General features: G+C 70.2%; 4 protein-coding genes across 6 annotated transcripts in view; 3 read left to right on the top strand and 1 right to left on the bottom strand.

Moving 5' to 3' along the window:
- The first annotated feature begins 1,065 nt into the window (after nucleotides 1-1,065).
- F11R (F11 receptor) lies at nucleotides 1,066-6,901 on the top strand. The gene is made up of 9 exons (XM_082780946.1): nucleotides 1,066-1,197; nucleotides 3,444-3,500; nucleotides 3,683-3,796; nucleotides 3,894-4,037; nucleotides 4,471-4,673; nucleotides 4,752-4,854; nucleotides 5,417-5,528; nucleotides 5,815-5,863; nucleotides 6,385-6,901. Exons 1-9 carry the CDS (start codon nucleotides 1,125-1,127, stop codon nucleotides 6,418-6,420), a joined length of 891 nt encoding a protein of 296 aa, XP_082637072.1. The 5' UTR covers nucleotides 1,066-1,124; the 3' UTR covers nucleotides 6,421-6,901.
- Nucleotides 6,902-7,063: 162 nt separating this feature from the next.
- Nucleotides 7,064-13,953, bottom strand: KCNJ10 (potassium inwardly rectifying channel subfamily J member 10). Its single transcript, XM_082780920.1, has 2 exons — nucleotides 13,841-13,953; nucleotides 7,064-9,100 (listed from the first exon to the last, which is right to left on the bottom strand). Exon 2 carries the CDS (start codon nucleotides 9,098-9,100, stop codon nucleotides 7,958-7,960), a length of 1,143 nt encoding a protein of 380 aa, XP_082637046.1. The 5' UTR covers nucleotides 13,841-13,953; the 3' UTR covers nucleotides 7,064-7,957.
- A 1,142-nt stretch (nucleotides 13,954-15,095) lies between these two features.
- Nucleotides 15,096-18,411, top strand: KCNJ9 (potassium inwardly rectifying channel subfamily J member 9). 3 transcript variants are annotated; one of them, XM_082780916.1, is made up of 3 exons: nucleotides 15,096-15,219; nucleotides 16,372-17,278; nucleotides 17,467-18,133. In XM_082780916.1, exons 2-3 carry the CDS (start codon nucleotides 16,384-16,386, stop codon nucleotides 17,655-17,657), a joined length of 1,086 nt encoding a protein of 361 aa, XP_082637042.1. In that variant the 5' UTR covers nucleotides 15,096-15,219; nucleotides 16,372-16,383; the 3' UTR covers nucleotides 17,658-18,133. The 3 variants fall into 3 exon arrangements, with proteins under 3 accessions (XP_082637042.1, XP_082637043.1, XP_082637041.1); XM_082780917.1 differs by lacking the exon at nucleotides 15,096-15,219 and having other exon boundaries at nucleotides 16,169-17,278; nucleotides 18,015-18,411; XM_082780915.1 differs by lacking the exon at nucleotides 15,096-15,219 and having other exon boundaries at nucleotides 16,169-17,278.
- A 2,657-nt stretch (nucleotides 18,412-21,068) lies between these two features.
- Nucleotides 21,069-22,325, top strand: part of LOC309888517 (sodium/potassium-transporting ATPase subunit alpha-2) — a 10,311-nt gene continuing 9,054 nt past the window's right edge. The window contains exon 1 of the mRNA XM_082780872.1: nucleotides 21,069-21,128. The gene's annotated coding sequence lies outside the window, so the exon portion shown is untranslated. The remainder of the gene's footprint in view (nucleotides 21,129-22,325) is intronic.

Genomic DNA, 22,325 nt, shown 5'->3' with positions numbered 1-22,325 from the left:
CTGACTTTAAAAAAAGCGAAAATAAAAATAGTGATTTGTTTTTCCAGGCCCTCACCTTTATTCCCCTGCTCCCCCCCGATAGCACCCAAGGGCCCTGCCGGTCCCCCCCAGCCCCCAACTGTGCCCCCCCCAGCTCTGTGCTGCCCCTTTGACCCTATTGTACCCCCCCACGCCCCCATGTCCCCCTCATGTGCCCCACCGGTCCCACCGTGTCCCCCCCCCCATGGCCCACCACGACCCCCCCAAACCTTTTTCCCCCCTCCCCAGCGTGTCCCCACCCCTCTGCTGTCCCCCCCCATTGATTTGGGGTCAGTGATGGCACCGTGCTGTGACGTCACCGTGTGTCGTGATGTCACTGTCGTGATGTGATGTCATCGTGCCCCTCTATCATGTCACCGTGTCGTGACATCACAGTGCCATGATGTCATCATGCTGTGACGTCACTGTGTCATGATGTTACTGGGTGTAACCCAGTAACCGTGTCATGTCGCTGTGTCGTGATGTCACCAGGCCGTGATGTCACCGTGATGTCACCGTGTGCCATGTCACTGGGCCCTGATGTCCCCGTGCCATGACGTCACGGGGTGACAGCACTGTGCTGGCAGCAGGGGCTGTACTGTGGGCACTGGGAGCACTGGGAGCACTGGGGACACCAGGGGCACTGGGGTCACTGGGGTCACTGGGAGGCCCCCGGCATTCCCTGGGGCTGAGGCGGCTGCAGGCCCCGTCGCCATGGCAACGGCCGGGCCCCGCCCGGCAGCCCCCAGGCGGGGCGCGGAGCGCGCCCATTGGCCAGAAGTTCAGGCGCTCCCTCTGATTGGCCGCCACGCCCCTCTCCCGCGCACCTGTCTCTCGCGCGCCCCCTTCGCCTCAGCCAATCGGCGCCCAGCGAGCCGGGGCCGGGGAGCGGGGCGCGCCCCTTCCTTGACGAGACAGGCGGAGCGGCCAATGGGGCGGCGCGAGGGGCGGGGCCAACTCGCACCTGGCAGAGGGGCGTTGGCCGGATTGGCCCGGCCCCGCGGGGCGGGGCGAGCCCGCCCTATCGGCGGCCGGGGGCGGGGCCCACCTGGGCGGGGCGGGGCCGCACCTGGCCCGGGGCGCGCAGAGCGGCGGCGGCGGCGGCCATGGCGGGAGCGGCGCTGCGGGGCTGCCCCCGGCCCCTGCCCCTCCCCCTTCTGCTGCTGTGCGCGGCGGCCGGTGAGTGCCGGGGGGCGGGGGGCGGCTGGGGGGGGTCCCGGTCCCGGTCCCGGTCCCGGTCCCGGTCCCGGTCCCGGTCCCGGTCCCGGTCCCGGTCCCGGTGGAGGCGGCTTTTCCCGTCGGGGGCCGTCGGGGCGGTGCCGGTGGGGGTGGGGGCGGCCGTGGGTCCGCCGGTGCTCGGTGCCGGTACCGGGACGGGGCGGGGGGGGGGCCTGGCGGTGTCCCCGGGGGCGATGCCCACTCCCCCCCAGTCCCCGGTTACCGGCCGTGGAGCTTCGCCGCCGGCCACCGGGTGCGCCCGGGGGGGAGCGGGGCGGTGTCGGGGCAGCGAGATCCCGGCGGGGCTCACCGGGACGGGGCAGCACCGCCCCGTTACTCCCGGTACCGGCGCTCCCCTGGGCGCTTCCCTCGCGGCCTCGCCGCCATCGCCCGCCCCGGGACCACCGGGGGCCACCGGGGGCCACCAGCGCTGGGTTCCCGGTGGCCCCGTCCCCCGTTCCCGGTGGTGGCGGCGCGGGGGGCACCGTCCGGGGGAGCCGCTCCCGGTCGGGGCCGGGGCCGGGCAGCGCCCGCTGACCCCGGGGACCGGGACCGGGACCGGCCCCACCCCGGCGGCGGTGACTCAGGGCACCGGGGACATCCGGGCCGGGGCGCCGGGAAGGAAACGGCCCCCGACGGCCCCCCCCGAGCCCCCCCCGGCCACCACGGGGACGGGGACAGCACCGGGACAGCCCTGACCCCCCCCAGCCAACCCCCGGTGTCCCCGGTTAACGGGTGCCCGTTTTGGGTTGCCAGAGGCCGAAGCGGAGCCCCCCCAGCCCCCCCGGCCCCGGCCCCTCCTTTGTCCCGGGACAATTCCCGGCGCGGGTCGGGGTCCACCCGAGCGGGGCTGGCGCCGTCGGGGCTCCCGGCCCCGTGGGGCTGCGGGACGGCGTCCTTTGGGCTTTTTTCCCCCAAAACGCACCGGAGCAGCCCCCGTTCCCCCCCACCAGGCCGTGGCACGGGGCGGGGGGGCTCCGAGCGGCTCGGCCCCGCAGCCCCCCTCCCACGGCCGTGCCTTTTCCTGTCCCCGGGCCGGGTTTCCCGTCCCCGCCGAGCGCTTCCTGCACAGCCGGGACGCAGCGGGAGGGGGGTCCCCCCCCCCGCCACCCGGCACCCCCCCCGTGGGGCTTCCAGGCAGCCCCTTCCCCACCGGACCACAGCTCCGGGCACCGTCCCCAAACCCGGTGCGAGGTCCCGGTGCCCTCTGGGATCCCCCCCCCCCCTCGTGGCGGGGGTGGCCCCGGTGCCCCCCTCCCGCTGGGTTTCGCTTGGCAGCGGCTCGGGGAGCAAAGTGCGGGCGGCTCCGGGCACGGGCGGTTTCGGTTCCCGGTGTCGGCGGCCGGCCTGGCCTCTCCCACGCCGTGACTCACGGCCCCCGACCCACCGGGGCCTTTCACCGGCCACCCCCCGCCGTGGGGCTCCGTGAGCGGAGGTCGGAGGCCGGAGACGAGCCGGGAGCCCCGGCCTCCGCCTCGGTTCGTCCCCGTTTCCCCCGCCCGTGGCTGTGCCGGGGGGGCTGTGCTCGGACCCGGCGTGCACACGCGTGCCAGGCAGGGGTGTGTGTGTGTGTGGGGGGGGGGTGTGGGGGTGTGCACGCGCGTGTGCACGAGGGCAGAGCGTTACGAAACACCCCCGGGGCTGCCCCCGGTCGGTTTCCTGCGAAACCAACCCAGGAGGGGCCGCGGGGAGGTGAGGCCGCACAGGTAGGGCAGGATTTTCCGGCTGCGGCCGTGCCACAACGCGGTGCCGTCACCTCTGCCCCGCGGTTCCCGGTGTCACCTCTGCCCCAGGGCTCCCGGTGACCTCGCTGCGGCAGCCGCGGTGTCACCGGGCGGCCACGGAGCCGGGGGGTGGGGGGGGGACGGACACCGGGAGCGGTGTGCCGCGGGTGGTGCCGGGGTGAGCCCTTGGCACCGGGTCCCTGCGCTGACAAACCCCGAGGTCGGGAGGTGCTGTTAAAGGGTAACTGCGGCTGGAAACTGATTAACGAGACGGATGGAACGGCGAGGAGGAGGAGGAGGAGGAAGGGAGGAAGGGAGGGAGGCCGGGCTCACTGCCGTGGGCCCCTCGGCGCCTGCCCCAGCAGCTGGGGATGGGGACGGGTCCCCAAATTCTGGCAGGGCTCGGCAGCTCCGGTGTCCCTCGGGACCTGGGCTCCTCCTGGTGCCTCCCGCGTGTCTCAGACGTGTCCCTTCCTCCCGCAGGGTCCCTGGTGGGTGCCCAAGTGACCTCAGAGATTAAGCAAGTGCCTGAGAACAGCGGTGAGTGCCCGGCTGCGGCCCCCCGACACCGGGGTCTCCCCCATCAGCTCGGCCTGGGCACCCGGCTCCTGCCGACGAGGGGCATCCCCGGGCTCTCGGGGTGCTCCCCCTGCGGATTCCCTGCTCCAGGGGGGCTCCGGGGGCTGCCGGCCCCCCAGCTCAGCGCCGTCTCTCCCCCGCAGCCGTGGACATCCCCTGCAAGGCGTACAAACACAGCATGAGCAGCCCCCGCATCGAGTGGAAGTTCCAGAAGGGCACCTCGCTGGTGCTGCTGTACTACGGCAACGAGCTCACCGGTACGTGTGTCCCCCCCCCGCAGCCCCTCCAGGCCTCCCCTTGGGGGTTTTTTTCCTCTCCGTCGGCCGCCCCCCGACCCCCCTCCTCTCCCCGCAGAGCCCTACAAAAACCGCGTCCAGTTCACGTCCACCAACATCCACTTCAGCACGGTGACGCGGGAGGACACGGGGAAGTACATCTGCGAGGTGGTGGACGGCAGCAGCCAGATCTCCAAGTCCGAAGTCAACCTCGTCGTCCAAGGTGTGCCGCTGGCCCCCACGCCCCCGCGCTGCCCCTCTGTCTGTCCCGGAGAGCCCCCTGCCACCCGCTCCCCGTCCCCGCTGCCACACGGGGGGAGCCAGCTGGGGGGGGGACACTGGATCTGCCCTCCCCTGTTGGCAGCACGGGTGGCCCCAGCAGGTTTAAGGAGCTCTGATCCCCCCTTGAACCCCGGGGAGCGTGTTGCCAGCTGGGGCACTGCGCCTAGGGGTGGCCGCCGGGCTCCTCGTGGTGGCTTTAGGGGACGCTGCGTTCTGGGGGCACCGGGGGCTGGCTGTGCCAGGTGCCCCCCGCACCGGGGCTTGGTGTTTCCTCGTGAAACGCCTGCTCGGGGCGAGCAGGGGAAGTGAGAGCAGCTGCGTGCCCTGCTCGGGGTGGAACCGAGCTCTTCTTTCCCTCTCCCCCCGTCCCGCAGTGCCCCCCTCCAAGCCGGTGGCCCACGTCCCCACCTCGGCCACCATCGGCAGCAAGGCCGTGCTGCGCTGCACCGAGACGGACGGGTCCCCGCCGCCCACCTTCCGCTGGTACCGGGACACCATGCTGATGCCCAGCGACCCCAAAACCAGCCTGACCTTCAGGAACTCGTCCTACACGCTGGATTCCACCACCGGGGAGCTGGTGAGTGCCTGCGCTCAGGGCGCGGGGACCCCCCGGCCCCCACAGCCACGCTCCCGTTCCTCTCCTCTCCCCCTCCAGACCTTCGAGCCCGTCACCAGCTTCGACACGGGTGACTACTACTGCGAGGCCTCCAACAACGTGGGCTCCCCCCAAAAATCGGACGTGGTGCACATGGAAGCCAGTGAGTGAGGAGCAGGGGCGGGGGCCGGGGCCGGGGTGGGGGCTCCACGGAGCTGCGCTCGGCTGCGTCTGGCACGAGTCACGTTCCGGGGAAAACTGCCTGGTTGCGTGTCAGCCTGGTACCCTCCAGCCTGCAGGGTTCAAAGGAATGCCAATTAGCTGCGCTGTTAATGACCCTGCTGTTTGCTCTCCGGCAGCATGGGTTGAAACAAGTCCTCGGAGTGATGCCGTGGAGGTGGGAGGGGGGAAGCTGCCCTTGGAGCTGGAGCTGGCCGGGGCAGCCCGGTCCTCGTGTGAGCCAGACCCAGCTTCGATGGGTCTTTGGCCCGGGGCTCCCCTCCGAGCCCCCCATCGAGCCCCTCTGAAGTGGGGTCCCCACCCTTCGGGCTGGGTTTTTGGGTGTCGAGCCGGGGTTTTTGGGTGTTGAACTGAGGGTTTGTGCCCCGTCATCTGGCCGTGGCCCCGGGCTGGCATCCAGCAGGCCCCTGACAGCCCCCCAGCAGCCCCCTGACAGCCCCCCAGCAGCCCCCTGACAGCCCCCCCACCTCCCCACCTCTCACCAGATGAAGTCAACGTGGGCGGCATCGTGGCGGCGGTGGTGGTGCTGCTGATGGTGCTGGCGCTCATCGCCTTCGGGATCTGGTTCGCCTACAGCCGGGGCTACTTCAGCAGTGAGTTCTGCTCCACGCACCCGTCCCCGGGGCTCGCTGCCCTCTGTGCCAGCACCGCTTTCCCTGCCGCCCCCCCCCCCTAAAATCCTTGTCCCCTTTCTTTTATTTCAGAGAGAAAAGAGTAAGTGAGCCCGGATCGCTGCCGCTCCCAGTCCGCGTCCTCCCCTCTCCCAGTCCCTGCCCGGAGCAGGCTGAGGCTGGGGTTGTGCCCTGGTTGTCAGCAGGTTTTTTGGGGGGGAGCATTGCTGTGTGCAGTGTGCCCCCCCCCTCAATGCTCTCTCTTTCCGCAGCACCACCAGCAAGAAGGTCATTTACAGCCAGCCCTCGCACCGCAGCGAGGTGAGTGCCCCGTGCCCCGGAGCGTGACGGGGCCGTGCTGTGTCCTGGGGGGGTTGTGTCCCCCGGGGGGGGCCCTCAAAACACTGAATGGTGCCCGGCCACGGCTCTGATGGCGAAGGGGGAAGGCGGGGACCCCGCTGCCCCCCTGGCAGTGGCAGTGCTCGTCCCTGAGCTCCCGGGGATCGGCGCCCGAGGGCTTTGCTGGCCACCAGAAGGGTTCCCAGGGAGACGGCTCCCCGGGCACTTGTCATGCAAAGCAGAGAGGGGGCAGCTGCAGGCCCCTGCAGGGACAAAGAGGACCTGGGGGGGCTCCATCGATCATCCAGGGGGGGCTCCATCGCTCAGGACAGTGGGGTGGCACCACACAGCACCCCCGGAGCAGGGCAGAGCCCTCCTCGCGTCTCTTCCCCAGACACGGGAGCTGTGCTCGCCCCAAACCCCTCTGGCTGCAGCGCTGCCCGAGCCCCCCGCTCCCAGCCTGGGGTCCCCCCCCCGGTAACGTCCCCCCTTTCCCTCCGCAGGGCGAGTTCAAACAGACGTCCTCCTTCCTGGTGTGAGACCCTCCCGCGCCGCGAGCTGTTGTAAATGTTTTCTAATTGCTGTACCTATTATTTTTAACTATTTTTGGTTTGTTTTGTTTTTTTTTTAAGTGCAACCTGATCCCTTTTTGTCTGACCCTACCCCCTTGATTTTTTTGGGGGTAGTGCCCTTCCTCCCCCAATCTCATCCTCTCCAACCAGTGCCTTGAGGCCCTGGGGTCCCAGCGGGGTCCTGTGCCTTGTCCCCAGGCGGGGGCACAGCGGCTGCTCAGGGACAGCCCTGCATCCTCGGGGGGGGCCGTGGCCGTGGGGTGGTGCTGGGGACGGAACCCCCTCTCCCAGGGTCTATCCTGGGGGTCAGGGGTGGGAGCGCATCTCCCAGCGCCAGTCCCAGCTGCCCACTGGTGCCAGTTTCCCCGCTGTACTGGGGGCCATTCTCTTGTAACCACCCGTGCGATGATGTCAGCGGGGGAAAACCATCAATAAACCTGTGTTTCTATACCGAGTGCTCGCAGCCTTCCTGGGGATGGTGACACCACCGGGGCTGAGCCCTGAGCAGGGGGGGACCGCTCATGGCACGGGGGGGGGGGACACCCCGCGTGGGACCCCTGTGCACGGGGACGTCTCGGCGTCACTGCGAGCCCTTTCTGCCTGTCAATAATAGAACTTTTATTTAGTAACTCCTTGGTCTTTTCTCCCCCAAATCGAGGACGAGGCCCCGAGGTGCCCCCAGCGGAAGCAGGGCTCGGACCCGTGAGTCTTTCCAGGGGTGAAACCTTTCTGCCCCGTGTCTGTACAGAGGGGTTAGTCGCACTATACATGTACACCTGTGTGGATAACCTGGGCTCCGTGCAGCGAGGGAGGACCAGCCCCGGGCCGTGGGGGTGCCCGGGGAGGCGCGTTAATAGGCGGGGGCTCTACGTTAGCAGCAGCGACGTGCTCGAGGTGGGGGCTCGAGCGGGGACGCGGCGCCGCGGCCGTGTCCGATTATCGGTGACACCCCGGTGTGTCCCCCCCCCCCCAACAGGCAGGGGGGCAGCGTGGGGAGGGGGCCCCGGCTCTGGGGGCAGCCTCAGTGTGTGTGTGTGTTTTGGGGGGGGGGGGTCCTGCCTCGGTTTCCCCCCCTTGGCACGGAGCCGTCCCGCTCCCCACAGCTCGCCGGGGCAGGCTGGAGCAGCGAGGCAGCTCCCAGCTGGTGGGGAACCGTGTCCCCAGAGGCTGGGGGTGGCCGCGTGCCCCCCACCCCGGGGACAGCTTTCCCGGCAGGATTGTGTCCACCTTCCTCCTGGCAGCGCAGAGGGGCTGGGGGGGGGTCTCTGGCTGGTGTTAGCAGAGCGTTAGGGGAGGGGGACGGGGACAGCCCCGTCCCCACGTGGGCCGGGACGAGGGGGACGTGGTCCCACCGGTGGGCGAGCACCCACGCGGGTCCCGGGGGGGCAGCCCCGTGCCACGAGGAAGGGGGGAAAGGCCCAGGAGGACGGCGAGAGCCGGGAAGGGGGGGGAAGAGCCGGCGGCGTCTCCCCGCGCTGGTGGCATCTCCAGGGCTGGCGGCGTCTCAGACGTTGCTGATGCGGACGCTCAGGGGCGCTCCCTCCCGCTCCCGCTCCGCCGCCTCCCGCAGGGACTCCTCCAGCTTCACCTTCTCGGGGTCCCCGAACCGCACGGTCTCGTGGACGCAGCAGGGCACCGCCACCTTCACCACCTGGTCGAAGAGGCTGAAGTCGGCCACGTACTTGCCGCTGGCCGAGAGGGAGATGGCGGGGGTGAACTCGTAGCCCCAGAGGATCTCCTCGGGCAGGTAGGACGTGCGCACCTGGCACGTGGCGCTGGTGGACTCCACGGTGCCGCTGAGGATCACCACCAGCTCGAAGTCGCCTTCGCCCGTGCGCAGGGCCATGTCCCGAAAGGGGCTGGCGTCGTCCACCACGTGGTAGAAGGTGAGGGGCAGGATGAGGAAGGGGCTGTCGGACGAGGTGTCCACCTGGAAGTCCACGTTGACCTGGTTGAGCCGCACGCTCTCGCCCTCCTTGGTGAGGTGGGTCTGCAGCAGCTTGCCCGTCACCTGGCAGCCGATGAGGAGGCTCTTGCGCATGTTGGCCACGCGGATCATGAGGCAGGTCTTGCCGTTGTGCTGCGCCACCACGGCGTTTTGGCTGAACTTGATGGTCTCCGCCCGCTTCTTGGGCCGGGCGATCTTGGCCAGGAAGGTGCCGGTGATGAAGATCTCCATGATGGTGGTGAGCACCAGCTGGGTGATGAGCAGCACGATGGCGAGCGGGCACTCCTCGCTGATGTAGCGGAAGCCGTAGCCGATGGTGGTCTGCGACTCCAGCGAGAAGAGGAAGGCGCCGGTGAGCGTGTGGACCTGCATGACGCAGGGCGTGTGGTTGGCCGGCGGGTCGAACTCCAGCAGGTCCCCGTGCACCACGGCCACCAGGTACCAGACCACGCCGAAGGCGAACCAGGTGCCGGCGAAGGTGGCGGAGAAGAGCAGCAGCTTGTAGCGCCACTGCATGTCGATGAAGGTGGTCCACAGGTCCTTGAGGTACAGGAAGCGCTTGTCGGCGATGTGCTCCATCCGCACGTTGCTGCGCCCGTCCTTCGTCATCACCCGGCGCCGGCGCAGGCCCGAGCCGATGAGCGGGCGGCTGTCGGTCTGCGTGGTCTGGCTGTAGTACACCTTGGTGGCCGACGTCATCTGCGGGAGGGGGCACCGTGAGCAGGGGGGACGCGGGGGGAGAGTTTGGAGGGGGTACGGGGCGAGGGGGGAAGGTGAGGGGGTAGGGTGGAGGATGGGGAGGGGATGGGATGGGATGGGATGGGATGGGATGGGTGGATGGGGGATAGGATGGATGGAGAAGAGGGAAGGGTGGGTGGCTGGAAGGTTGAGTAGATGGATGGGGTGGGTGGGTGGAGAAGGTGGGTGGGTGGGTGGATGAAGGAGACAGGGTGGGAGGATGGAAGGTGGGGTGGATGGGAGAGGATGGGTGGAGAAGGCGATGGGTAGAAGGATGGAAGGTGGGGGGGTGGAGGAGGTGGGGGGTGGATGGGGTGTGGTACGAGGACGGGCAGCTGAGGGATGGAGGCTGAGGACAGGTTGGGTGTTGGGGACGTGTTGGGGACCCCAGCCCAGTTTTGGGGACCCGGTGGCCTCGTGGCACCTCGGTGCTGGTGGCTGCTGTCACCCCTCACAGCCTGCAGCCCTCCCCCCGTCTGTCCGTCCCGTCTGTCCGTCCGTCCTCCTCCCTACTGATCAATGAACCCAACTGTCCATCTGTCCCCACAGCCACCACCTGGCTGTCCCCCCGCCCATTTGTCCATCCACCTTCATCCGTCTGTCCGTCCGTCTGACCACGTGTGCCCTCTCCAGCCACCTGTCCGTCTGTCCATCCATCCCCCCCCCAGCACCCCCCCCATCCACCTGCCCGTCCCTCCCTTCCTCCCCTCATCCGTACCCTCGTCTGTCCGTGCGTTCCTCTGTCCGTCCGTCCGTCCGTGCTTTTATGCCCCCGTCCTCTCACCTGTCCCTCTGTCCGTCCGCTCCTCCCTCCCTCCCTGCCCTCCCCGCTGCTGCCAGACCCCGCAATGTCCCCGGCTGTCCCCCTGCCACCTCTCCTGGGGCCAGGACCCGGCTGTCCTGGCCGGGAGGAAGAGGAAGGAGGGGATGAATGGGAGGCGACGGGCACAAGGGGCTGGCGGCGGCGCCAGGCGCGCTTCCGTCCCTGTCCCCGTCCCCGACCCCGGTCCCCGCCGGCACAGAAAGGCCCCTTTCAGCCCCCGCCAGCGTTTGGCCCCGCCGCGGTTTCCGAGCTGGCTGCGGGAGGCGGCGTGCCGGGGACACCGGGGACGGGGTGGCAGCCTGGGGGGTCTCCTTGGAGCCTCGTGGCCCTGCGCCGGCCAAAGCCGGGGGGCCCCGGAAGGCAGCGGCCACCCCGTGTGGTGCTGCCCCCGTCCCTCCTGTGCCGCATCCGCCCCCCCCGGCAAAACCCCGTGGACGGTGGCACCGGGAGCAGGGCCCTGTCCCCATCCCCAACCAGGTCACTGCTGGTACCCAGGGGCACCGCGCATCCCCAGAGCCACCCCCTGTCCCCAAAACCACCCCCTGCCCCCCAGAGCTGCCTGGCCCGGGACCCCTGCACCCCCCCAGTGTCCCCCCCTGTGCCCCAGTGCTGGCAGGGCCAGGCACCAGCACCCCCAGCAGCTCCCCGCAGGTGGCCCTGCGCCCCCCAAGTCCTTTTGTCCCCCTTTCCCCATGCTTCCCCCCCCCGGTCCCCTTATCCCTGGGGCTCCCTTTGTGCTTTTTTTGGGGTTCCCGCACCCCTCTATGCCCTTCTCCCCCTTTTTGGGGTCCTTCCCCTCCCCAGCATCCCTGCACCTTTCCCTGGGCTCCCTGCACCCCTTTTTGGGATCCCTGCCCCCCCCAAAGTTCCCATTGCCCCTCTTTGGGGTCCCCACACCCCAGGGACTCCCCGCACCCCTTCCAGCACATCCTAACCCCCATTTCTGGGGTCCCCCACCCCTGAGCCCCCTCCTTCCCCCATTAGCAGCCCCCCCGTGCCCCCCCCCGTGCCCTGGACACAGGTTGTGACAAGGCTCCGCTTGTTCCCGGTGCGGGGACGATGCCGCGGGGCACGGCCGCCACCAAGCACGACCGGCACCTGCTCGGGCCGGTTACCCATTAACCCCCCCCCCCCCGCCTCCTGCCTCAGTTTCCCCCCCCCCCACAAGCATGTGGGGGGTCCTCGCAGGGCAGGGGACACGGGGACCCGTCCCCCCTCCCCGTGGCCCGCTGGCATCGCCAACCCGGGCGCCGTTCCCGTGCCCGCACGGTGCCAGCCGTGGCCGGGCTCCCCGCCAGCCCCAATTTCCCCCCTTTCCACCCCAAAAACGGGGGCCGTGATACTGGTGGCAACTGGGAGCGGAGGGTCCGCACCTCGTCCCCGTACAAAATTGGGGACGGTGGGGTTGGGGACACCGGGGGATGCGGCATGGGGCTGGGTGCTTGGGGGGGGGGGGGGGGGAGGCTGTGCAAGGGCAGGCGGGGGGGGGACGGGGACACGGGGACAGTGGGGCCTTTGTGCGCCCCGGAGGAGAGGCCTCAATGGAGCTGGCGGGGCACAAAGGCGCTTTGACGAGGCGCTTCGTTAGCATGCACGGCCCCGCGCTCGCTGCCGCCCCCCCGGCCAGCCTGGCCCCCCCCCCCCCCAGCGGGGGTCCCGGGGGCCAGCGTCCCCCTGCCACCCACCCCGCTCGGCTGCTGTCCCCTGCCCTTGGCCATCGGAGCGCCCCGAGCCCCTGCGCTGCACCCCGGGACCCCATCGCACCCGGTTTGGCCCTGGGGGGGGGACACCCCTGGGGGGGCCCTGAGGCCAGCGCCGTCCCTGTGCCCTTCACGCTGCCGGCCCCGAGCTGCAGAATTTGGGAAATTTGGGAAAATGGCGAGCACGGGGCGGCGGGGGCAGGATGGGACCGTGGAGCCCTCCCCAGCTGTGCCTCAGTTTCCCCTCTAGCGCAGCAGGGACACTGTGGGGGGGGGGTCCCCACAGCACCAGGGGACCCCAAAATGACAACCCCACACCCCCCAGTGCTACTCAACCCCCCTTAACTCCCAACAAATCCACCCCGCTGCCGGCTGCGGATTGGGGCGAAAAAAGCCCGTTTTGGCCTCTTTTCAAGCCCGCCGCCTCCGGGGCAGCTCGGCGGGGCCGGGAGCGCGTCCAGCGGACCCAGGGGCGCGGGGGGGACCCAGGGGCGCGGGGGCTCCCCCGGGAGCTGGCGGCGCCGGTGCCGATGGGGCGGATAAGGCCGGCGGGGACGGCGCGGCTCAGCCCTCGGAGCCAGCGGAGAAGCCACCGCCCGCGGCCGCAGCACGGGTAACCCGCGGCCCCGTCAGCCCCCAGACCCATTAACCGGCAGCTCACGGGGGGGTGGAACTCGCAGCCCGACTAACCCGGGTACCCCACGGCCAGATAACCCACACCAGGTACCGCACACCTCCCGTAACCCACACCTCCAGCCCACGCCCCGATACAGCACACCCGGATAACCCACACCTGGGTAACCCACACCCAGATAATCCAACCCCAAAATAACCCACATCCCAGTTAACCCACACCTGGATAACCCACACCTGGATAACCCACAGTTGGGATAATCTGATCCCAAAATAACCCACACCTGGATAGCCCACAGTTGGGATAATCCAATCCCAGGATAACCCACACCCGGATAACCCCCATCCCAGATAATCCAATCCCAGATAACCACACCTGGCTAACCCACAGCCCATCTTTGCCCACAGCCCAATCCCGCGTGGCTAATCCACAACCCTGCTAATCCAGCGTAGCTAATCTGTGGCCCCACTAATCCTCAACCCCGCTAATCCAGCATGACTAACCCACAGCCTGGCTAATCCAGCGTAGCTAATCTGTGGTTTTGCTCATCCACAGCCCAGCTCATCCGGCACACCTAACCTGCAGCCTGGCTCACCTGCAGCCCGGTTAACCCACAGCCTGGTTAACTCCCAGCCTGGTTAACCCACAGCCTGGTTAACCCCCAGCCTGGTTAACCCCCAGCCTGGTTAACCCACAGCCTGGTTAACCTGGTTAATCCCCAGTGCACCCAGGGCCGGTGCCACTAACCCAGCGCCCTGTGGGTCCCCCCCCCGTCCCCCTCGCTCCAAATGCCCTTGAAACGCCCTGACCCTGCCCCCCCCCCCCAGTCCCTGGGGCAGGAAGGGCCCCCCCCAACCACCCCACGGCCTCGGGCCTCAGTGCTGGGGGGCAATGGGGACACCCCCGTGGGCTGCCGTAGAGGGGACAGGGGTGGCCCCAGAGATGCCTGGAGGGGGTGGGAGTGGGGATGTGGTGCCCCCCACCCCGTCCGTGTCCGTCCGTCCGTCTCCCTGTCCGTCTGTCCGCCCGTCCAGGTCCCCACCGGGCTGGGGAGGGGGGAGACCCACGGGGAGGGGGGATGTGGGGACAGGGGACGTGGGGACAGAGGTGGGGGGCGAGGGGATGGCAGAGATGGGACACGGGGATACGGGGACAGCGGGGACAGAAGGGGACATGGGACATGGGGACGTGGGGACATGGGATGGGGGCGCATGGGGGGCATGGGGATGGGGGACAGGGACACTGGGGACACTGGGGACACTGGGGAGACTGGGGACACGGGGACACGGGGGCTGGGGGATAAAGGGAGGTGGGGGCACGGGACACCGGGACGTGATGGGGACACGGGACAGCGCGATGGGGGGGGCGCGGGGCCACCAGCCTGAAACCGCATCCAGTGTGTGGGGGGGACACTGGCGGCAGCCCCCAGCCCCTCACCCCCTCCCCAGGGTGGCCTGGCCGCGACCAGGGGGGTCTTTACCAGGGCGGGGGGCGGGGGGGGGCTCAGGGGGACCGGGACCACCCCACCCCCGGCGGCCCCTTACCTTGCCGGGGGGGCACCCTGGGGCGCCCGGGGGTGCCTGGCCGCGCTCAGCCCGGCCGCCGCCGGCTCCCCATGGGCTTTATGGCTCGGCGGGGCCGGCGGCGGTGGGACGGGGCCCCCCCCGCGCCCCCACCCCCCCCCCCCAACCCTCCCCGGGCCGGCCGCCTCGCAGGGCCCGGCTGGCACCGATTGGCGGGGCCGGGGAGGGGGCCCCCGGGGGGGTGGGGGGGAATGGGGGGGGCCGGGGGAGGCGGGGGGGGGGGGGCGGGGAGGAGCCGGCGTGGGGCGGGCTTGGGGGGGGGGGCGGGGGGGTTAATGGGGTGGAAAACGAGCCCGGGCCGGGTCACGTTACCGGCCTCGGGGCGGGGGGGGGGAAACGAGCACCCCCCATATCCCCCCCCCCCCACATCTCCCCTCCCCACCGCAGCACCGGGCCCCCCCCACCCGTGTTTTGCGTGGGGTCCTGAGACCCCCGTGGGGAGGGGGGGGGGCACAGGGTGGGTGTCACCCGTGGGCAACCCCCCTCCCCCCGACACCATCACCCCCTCAACCCCCCCCCCGAGGGCTGATGATGATGATGATGATGGAGCGGCGGGGGGGGGGGGCGCGGGGCAGCGGGACCGTGGGTGCGTGGCCGTGGGTGCGTGGGGCCGCCCCCCCCCGCACAAGGCCCCGCTGTTCCCGGGCCGGTCCCGGCACAAAGCGCCTTTGTCTGCCGGGGGGGGGCCGGGGAGGGGCCGGGGCCGCCACCGCCACCGGGAGGGGGGGGACAACCGGGGGGGGGGGAGGAATTTTGGGGAGGGGAGGGGGGGGCACCACCGGAGGGGGTGTGGGGAGGGGGTCAGCAGCGAGCACCGTGTGGGTGCGGAGCGCAGCACCATGCACCCCCCCCCCGTGCCACGCGTGTCCCCGAGCACACGCGTGGGCGCAACCCCGGCGCATTTTGCGCCCCCCTCCCCAAACCCCCCACGCGTGACCCCGCCGCTCTGCCCTTCCCGGGAGGGGGGGGGTCGGGGGGTGAGGGGGGGGTTAAGGGGGGGTTTGTCCCGGTTCGGCTCGGCCCGGGGCCGGGGGGGGCCGTGCCGGGGGCGGGCGCTGCTCGGTATTTTTAGCCGCGCGCTCCCGGGGCGCAGCCGTTGCCGGGGAACGGCGGAGAGCGGCCGGCGGGGGAGGCGCGGGGGGGGGCGGGGGGGGAAAAAAAACGGTGTTTTGGGGGGGGGGGGGCGGGGGTTGGGGGGGAGCTGGGCCGGGCCGAACCGAGCTGAGCCCGAACGGGACCGGGTGGGACCGGGCCGAGCCGAGCCGGGCGCTGCGCTCGTCCTGCGCCATGCGCGCAGCGCGCGGGGGGGGCGCGCCCCGGCGGGAGCCGCGGGGGGAGCGGTGAGTGAGGGGGGGGGGGCGGGAGGGCAAAGGGATGGGGAGGGATGGGGGGGGGGCGAGGGGCAGAGCGGGGGGGGGCGGGGGTGGAGGGGACGGCCCCGGGGGGCTGCTGCTGCCCCCCACTCCCCCGTGTTGCCCCCCCCCCCCTTCGATCTGTCCCGCACCCCCAGCCCCGCTATCTGCACACACCCCCCCCCGGCACATCTCAGCCCCCCCCTCGCAGCGAGGTGACCCGGGGGTGGCGCTGGGGGCCCTGACACCGGTCGGGGGCACACAAGGCCTGCACGGAGGTGAAGGGTGCCCCCCCCCCCCCCCCTTTCCCCTCTGTATATTTTGGGGAAGATGCCCCCTCCCCCCCCTCCCCCCCAAATCTGCCTGGACCACCCCCTCAAAGCCCAGGGGCCATGGGGTGCCCCATGGCAGGGAGTGTGGGGGGTGGGACAGGGCTGTGCGGGGCACAGCTTGGGGGGGGGGCACGGATAGGTTGGGGGGGGGCAGATGCATGTGTGTGTGAGCATCGTGTGTGCGTGTGCATTGCCCGGCCCCGTGTGCGTGCGCTGGCATCGCTCCAGTGCGTGCACGGGACTGGTGCACACACGCTCCGGTGCATGGCAGCGTGCAACGACCCCCCCCGCACCCCCCCCCCCAGGCTACACGCGTGTGCATGCACCCCCCCCGTGGGCAAACACACGTGTGTGCACAGCCCTGGGTGCTGACGTGCCGGTATCTGCTCGTGTGTGTGTGTGTGTGTGTGTGTGTGTGCACACGTGTGCAGCTGTGTGCGCGTGTTTGCACGCGTGTGCAAGTGTCAGTGGATGCGTGCGTCTGCATACACGTGTGTGTGTGCGTGTGCATGTGCGTGTGTGTGTGTGTGTGTGTGCACACGCGTGTGCACCTGCGGGCAGCTGGATGCAGGCGTGTGCACGTTTGCAGGTGTGCACGCATCCTTTGTGTGAGTGCACGCATCGTGTACACATGTGTCTATGCGTGTGCACACACACACACACACGTGTGCCCTCACTCATCCCCGCAGTCCCGTGCCTCATTGACCCCCCCCAGCCTCCTGCTGCCCCCCCCTCTGCACCTGCCCTTCCCAGTGCCTCCCAGTGCTCCCAGTTGGGCGCCACCACCACCACCCGCTCCCTCCCGCAGGCGCTGAGGGCGATGGCTCAGGACAACGCCGCCTTCTGCGGGGTGCCCGAGGGGGGGCCCGGCGAGGCCAAGGCCCCCCCCGTCCCCCCCCGGCGCCGGGGGGCCGGGGCCCGCAAGCGTCAGCGCTACGTGGAGAAGGACGGCAAGTGCAACGTGCAGCACGGGAACGTGCGCGAGACCTACCGCTACCTCACCGACATCTTCACCACCCTGGTGGACCTCAAGTGGCGCTTCAGCCTCCTCGTCTTCATCCTGGCCTACGCCGTCACCTGGCTCTTCTTCGGCCTCATCTGGTGGTTCATCGCCTACTGCCGCGGCGACCTGGACCACCTGGAGGACCACGCGTGGACGCCCTGCGTCAACAACCTCAACGGCTTCGTCTCCGCCTTCCTCTTCTCCATCGAGACGGAGACCACCATCGGCTACGGCCACCGCGTCATCACCGACAAGTGTCCCGAGGGCATCGTGCTGCTGCTGCTCCAGGCCATCCTGGGCTCCATGGTCAACGCCTTCATGGTGGGCTGCATGTTCGTCAAGATCTCGCAGCCCAACAAGCGCGCCGAGACCCTGGTGTTCTCCTCGCACGCCGTGGTGTCGCTGCGGGACGACCGCCTCTGCCTGATGTTCCGCGTGGGCGACCTGCGGGACTCGCACATCGTGGAGGCCTCCATCCGCGCCAAGCTCATCAAGTCCAAGCAGACGCAGGAGGGCGAGTTCATCCCCCTGGACCAGACCGACCTGAGCGTGGGCTTCGAGACGGGCGACGACCGCCTCTTCCTCGTCTCGCCCCTCATCATCAGCCACGAGATCGACGAGCGCAGCCCCTTCTGGGACGTCTCGCGGCACCAGCTGGAGAAGGACGATTTTGAGATCGTCGTCATCCTCGAGGGCATGGTGGAGGCCACAGGTAACGGGGCCACCGGGGGGTGGGACGCACCGGGAGGCGCCGAACCTCTGTGGGGACACCTTGTGTCCATGGGGACGTCTCTACGGGGCCGCCACCTCCATGGGGACATCTCCATGATGAGGGGACACCTCGGTTCCAAGGGGACATCTCTGTGGGACCGCCACCTCCATGGGGCCATCTCCATGCAGATTCCTCCATGGGGCCACGTCACGTCCATGGGGACTGCTCTATGAGGACGCCACTTCCATGGGGACATCTTCATGTGGACACCTCACCTCCAGGGGGACACCTGCATGGGGACACCTCACCTCCACAAGGACATCTCCATGCGGCCGCTTCATTTCCACGGGGACACCTCCAGGGGACAGCACCTCTATAGGGACACACCATGTGCATGGGGACATCTCCAGGGGGACACCTCATCTCCATGGGGACATCACCTCCATGCCCCACGCACCACACTCAGGGTGCCCCATGCACTGGGTGCAGCACAGATCGGGGTGCCCCGTGCCTTACAGTTTGGGGTGCCCCCCACCCCCAACCAGGGTACCCCATGCACCGGGTGCCCCCTACCCACCCCCAGGCCACCCCATCCCCTTCCCCAACCCCATGGCCACACCAGGGGCAGCGTCCTCGTGCCGTGCGCTCTGCGCTCGCGCCGTGCACGCATGCGGGGTGCAGCCTGCGGGACCCCCACCCCATCCACACCCCCCCAAATCTCCCCGCCGCCCCCCAGGGATGACGTGCCAGGCGCGCAGCTCCTACCTGGCGGACGAGGTGCTGTGGGGCCACCGCTTCTCGCCGGTGCTGAGCCTGGCCGAGGGCTGCTACGAGGTGGACTACGGCGGCTTCCACCACACCGTGCCCGTGCCCACCCCGGCCTGCAGCGCCCGGCAGCTGGCGGCGGCGGCCGCCCGGCGCGATGCCCACCTCTACTGGTCCATCCCCAGCCGCCTGGACCAGCCGCTGGAGGAGGCGGCGGTGGCGGCGGTGGAAGAAGGGGCCGGGGGGGAGCCGGGACCCTCCTCCCCACCCCCAACCTCGCCCCCCCCGGAACACAACGGCACCCTGGCCGGCCCCGAGGGGTTGTGACGGCGAGGGGTGCTGGGGTTGGGTGAATAAAGGCTGACCCCCCCCCCCAAGCTGCATCTCCCCCCTCCCCAGATACGGTGATGGTGGTGGGTTATTTATTTATTTATTTATTTATTTATTTGGGGGGGGGGGCAGTGCGGTGGTGCCAGGTTCCCCCCCCCCCCCCCAGTGTCATCGCCTGCAGCGCCACGAGGGGACCCGGTGTCCTCGTCACCCTGCCCCTTGCTTTGGGGTTCATGGGGGGGGGGAAATCACCTGGGGAGCTGGGGGGGGGCCGTGCCATCCAATACCCCCCCCCCCCATTGGGTTTGATTCCCCTTCTGCCCCCCCCCGGCTGCGTGCTCTTGGCACACGCACCCTGCCTCAGTTTCCCCTACACCCCCCCCCCCCCAAAAAAAAAAAAAGGAGCTCGGGGGCATGGAGAGGTGCCCCTAGGTGGGGGGGTGCAGGCTTTGTGCCCCCCCATCAAGGGGTGGCAGATTGTCCCCATAACATCAATGCCCCCCGCTCGGTTGTTATTGTAGGACCTACATTAACTCCAGCGTGCCCCCCCTCGGTTTTTGGGGGTGAGCCATTAGCGTGGCCGGGGGGGGAGGGCCTCATTCCTAATTATTTTTTTTTAATTAAGGGGGAAACCGGGAGGGGGGGGGCACCTCCCCGGCACCCATGGGTGCCCCCCCCCCCGATGGGGCTGGACACAAAGGGGGGGGCCCTGCGGTGCCGGGGGGGGGCGGGGATGGCCCGAAAGGAACCGGAGGGGGCGGGGCAAGGAGGGAGGGGGCGGGGTTTATTTGGGCGAGTCCATCCCAAGCCCCGCCCCCAGCCCGCCCAGGCCCCGCCCCGTCCGCATTCCTCCCGCCCCCCCCCCCTCCCCCCCGGCCCACGCGTGTTCGCGGCCCCGGGTCGCGGCAGCGCTGCCCAGTCCGGGGGGGGAACTGGGAGCACTGGGAGCACTGGGAGCACTGGGAGCACTGGGAGGGGGCCGGGGCCCACGCCAGGTCCCCCGTGGGGCCGGGGCCGGCTGCGCCCGCGTCATTTGTTTGCTCAGCTGGGGGACAGCGGGGGGGGGGACAGCGGGGGGGGGGGGGACAGCGGGGGGGGCACAGCGGGGACACGGCCCCGGTAAACACCCCCCCGCCCACCGCCTCCGCCCCCCCCCCCCGGCCTTGTTCCTGTCCCCAACCCCTGCTGGGGGGGGCTGGGGGGGGGTTGGGGGCAGTGGGGGGGGCTGAGGGGGGTCGGGGGGAGGGGGGGGGCTCGGCAGAGGGGGGTTGGTGGGGCAGACTGGGAGGGACTGGGGGATACTGGGATGGGGTGGGAGGTTTGGGGAGCACTGGGAGGTACTGGGGCAAATTGGGGAGGGACTGGGATGGACTGGGAGGGAGTGGGGGTTCTGGGGGGACTGGGGGATACTGGGAGGGACTGGGAGTTCTGGGGGGACTGGGAGGGACTGGGAGATCTGGGGGACTGGGGATACTGGGGATCACTGGGATAGAATGGGAGGTGCTGGGGCAGAGTGGGGGGAATGGGAGAAACTGGGATATACTGGGATGGAGTGGGAGTTCCAGGGAGACTGGGAGGACTGGGACAGGCTGCATAATACTGGGATGGAATTGGGAGGTGCTGGGGGAAAGCTGGGGCATACTGGGAGGTATTGGGGCATACTGGGATGTATTGGGGTATACTGGGAGGTGCTGGGACAGAGTGGGCATGCTGGCATAGACTGGGGGGACTGGTCCAGACTGGGCTTGCAGGGTTGGACCATGAAGGAACGGGGACAGACTGGGGATACTGGGGCACACTGGGGGTGCAGGGCTGGACTGGCGCGACTGGGGCACACTGGGGATACTGGGAGTGAAGCTGGACCAGGGAACTGGCGCAGACTGGGGGTCCTGGGGATACTGGTGCAGGCTGGGCTACGGGGATACCGGGGGAGAGGAGGGTACTGGTGCAAACTGGTGCGGACTGGGGGACGGGGACGATACTGGGAGTGCTGATGCCGACTGGGGACACTGGTGCAAGGGCTGGGGGCCCCTCGGCCGTGCCCCCCCCCGCGTCCTTGGGCCGCCCTTGAGGCTCGGAGGCGGTTGCCGTGGCGACTAAGCCGGACCCTGGGGGGGCCCGGGGCGGGGATGGGGGGGGTGGGTACTGGGAGGGCCGTTGGGCACTGGGGGCACTGGGGGGGCCTGGGCACAGCCGCGTGTCCCGGCCCTGCCCCCCCCCGGCTAATTTTAGCCTCCCCACTTGCTCTCGGTGGCATCAGCGGGGGGGGGCATGGCCAGCGCGGGGGGGGGAAGAGCGGGCTAGGACCATACTGGGAGAATTGGGACCATACTGCGAAAAGTGGGAGCGGACTGGGAGAACTGGGACTGGACTGGGAAAAGTGGGACCATACTGGGAGAACTGGGACCGGACTGGGAGAACTGGGACCGTGCCCCATTCCCAGCGCTCAGAAGTGACCCCCCCCAAAAAAAAAAGTCCCAGTCCCACAAAAGGGGGGTTGCGGGGGGGGGGGTCCGGACACCCCCAGTGTTCCCGGGGGAGGGGGGGGAAGGGAGCAGCCCCCCCAAAACACCGAGCGGGGAGGGGAGGGGGGGGCGGAGGGGTCCGGCGGGCCGTGGGGGGGGGGGGGGGGGTGGGGGGGGCCGGGCCGGGGCCGGGCCGGGCGGGGCCGGGCGGGTTTTTCTCCGCCGCTGCCTTCGCCCCCCCCCCAGAGCCCCGGGCCGGGAGCAGCGACGGCAGCGCCATGGGCAGAGGGGTGAGTAGGGGGCGGCCCACGCGGGGCACGCACCCACGCGGGGCACCCGCCCGGCTCCTGGCAGCTGCCTCCCCCCCCCCCCTCCAAGAGTGGGGACGACCCCCCCTTGACACCCCCCCAACCCCAAAAAGCTGCCCCCTTCCCCTCCTCTCGGCAGCTGCCCGCTAGGTCGCCCCCCCCCACGCGTGACACCCCCCACGCGTGACTCCCACCCACGCGGGACACCCGGCACGAGGCCACCCACGAGGGGGCTCCCGCCCCCCCCGGCACCTGCCTGCCCCCCCCCCCTCGCAGCTGTTGCCCCCGTGGGGGCTGCTCCCGCCACCAGCGCCCACCCACGGGTGCTCCGCAGCCCCCCCCTCCAAATTGCCACCCCCCCCCCCCGAAGGTCCCACTGTGTCCCCCCCCCTTCACTGTCCCCCCCCATTGTCACCCCGTGGGTCCCACGGAGGGAAACTGAGGCACGGAGCCGGGGGCGCTGCCGTGGAGAAGACCCAGCCCCTGTGTGCCCCCCCCACGCGTGTTCGTGTCTCCCCCCAGCCCCACGTCTGTGACACCCCCTTCTGCCCCCCCCACTCGTGTCCGTGTCCCCCCCACGGGACAGTGGCCCCGTGCCCGTGTCCCCCCACCGGCTGCTCTTTGCCAGGGTCCCTGGTGCCACGGCAGCCTCCGGGGGGGGGGGGACACCCCCAGTCCTTGTCGCCCCCCCTTTGTCCCCCCCTTTACACTTGACACCACTGCCCCCCCCCCCACCCCACTTTCCCCCCCTCAGCCCAGGGGTCTCTGTCCCCAGCCACCCACTCACGGGCATTTCCCTGGGGACAGAGTGTGGGGGGGGGACACCCCCTGCCCCCCCCCCAAAATAAAATTATTGGGGTACCCCCAGCAGTGCCCCCACCCCCTCCAAGCAGAAACATCCCCAAATGGGGGGGGGGCACACAATATTTGTGTGTGGGGGCAGACAGCAGAACCCCCCCCAAAAAAAAAACACTACTTTGGGGCCCCCCCGCTGTGTGGGGCAGTGGTTGGGGGCAGCCAGCCGCCCCCCCCCCCCCGTCCCCCCCCCTTGTCCCCGCGGTAACACGACCCCGCTGCTCCCTGCAGTTGTTCTTGGCACCGGGGCCGTTTTCCATGACAGCATCGCGGCCCCCCCACAGCCCCCCCCCGGCCCCACGCTGGGGGGCAGCCACCGCTCCC

This window comes from Aythya marila (assembly GCF_965140915.1).
Source record: "Aythya marila genome assembly, chromosome: 29".
Taxonomy (NCBI): Eukaryota; Metazoa; Chordata; class Aves; order Anseriformes; family Anatidae; genus Aythya; species Aythya marila.
The sequence above is the reverse complement of the archived record's forward strand: the minus strand, read 5'-3'. Positions and strand labels throughout refer to the sequence as shown.

What these genes read in the sequence shown, in the direction of transcription:
- KCNJ10 (XM_082780920.1), bottom strand. Translation starts at nt 9,100, where the DNA reads ATGACGTCGGCCACCAAGGTGTACTACAGCCAGACCACGCAGACCGAC.
- F11R (XM_082780946.1), top strand. Translation starts at nt 1,125, where the DNA reads ATGGCGGGAGCGGCGCTGCGGGGCTGCCCCCGGCCCCTGCCCCTCCCC. An exon ending in CTACGGCAACGAGCTCACCG is followed by an intron (nt 3,797 to 3,893) that starts GTACGTGTGTCC and finishes CTCTCCCCGCAG; the next exon opens with AGCCCTACAAAAACCGCGTC. An exon ending in CGTGGTGCACATGGAAGCCA is followed by an intron (nt 4,855 to 5,416) that starts GTGAGTGAGGAG and finishes ACCTCTCACCAG; the next exon opens with ATGAAGTCAACGTGGGCGGC.
- KCNJ9 (XM_082780917.1), top strand. Translation starts at nt 16,195, where the DNA reads ATGTGTCTATGCGTGTGCACACACACACACACACGTGTGCCCTCACTC. An exon ending in GGGCATGGTGGAGGCCACAG is followed by an intron (nt 17,279 to 18,014) that starts GTAACGGGGCCA and finishes GCCGCCCCCCAG; the next exon opens with GGATGACGTGCCAGGCGCGC.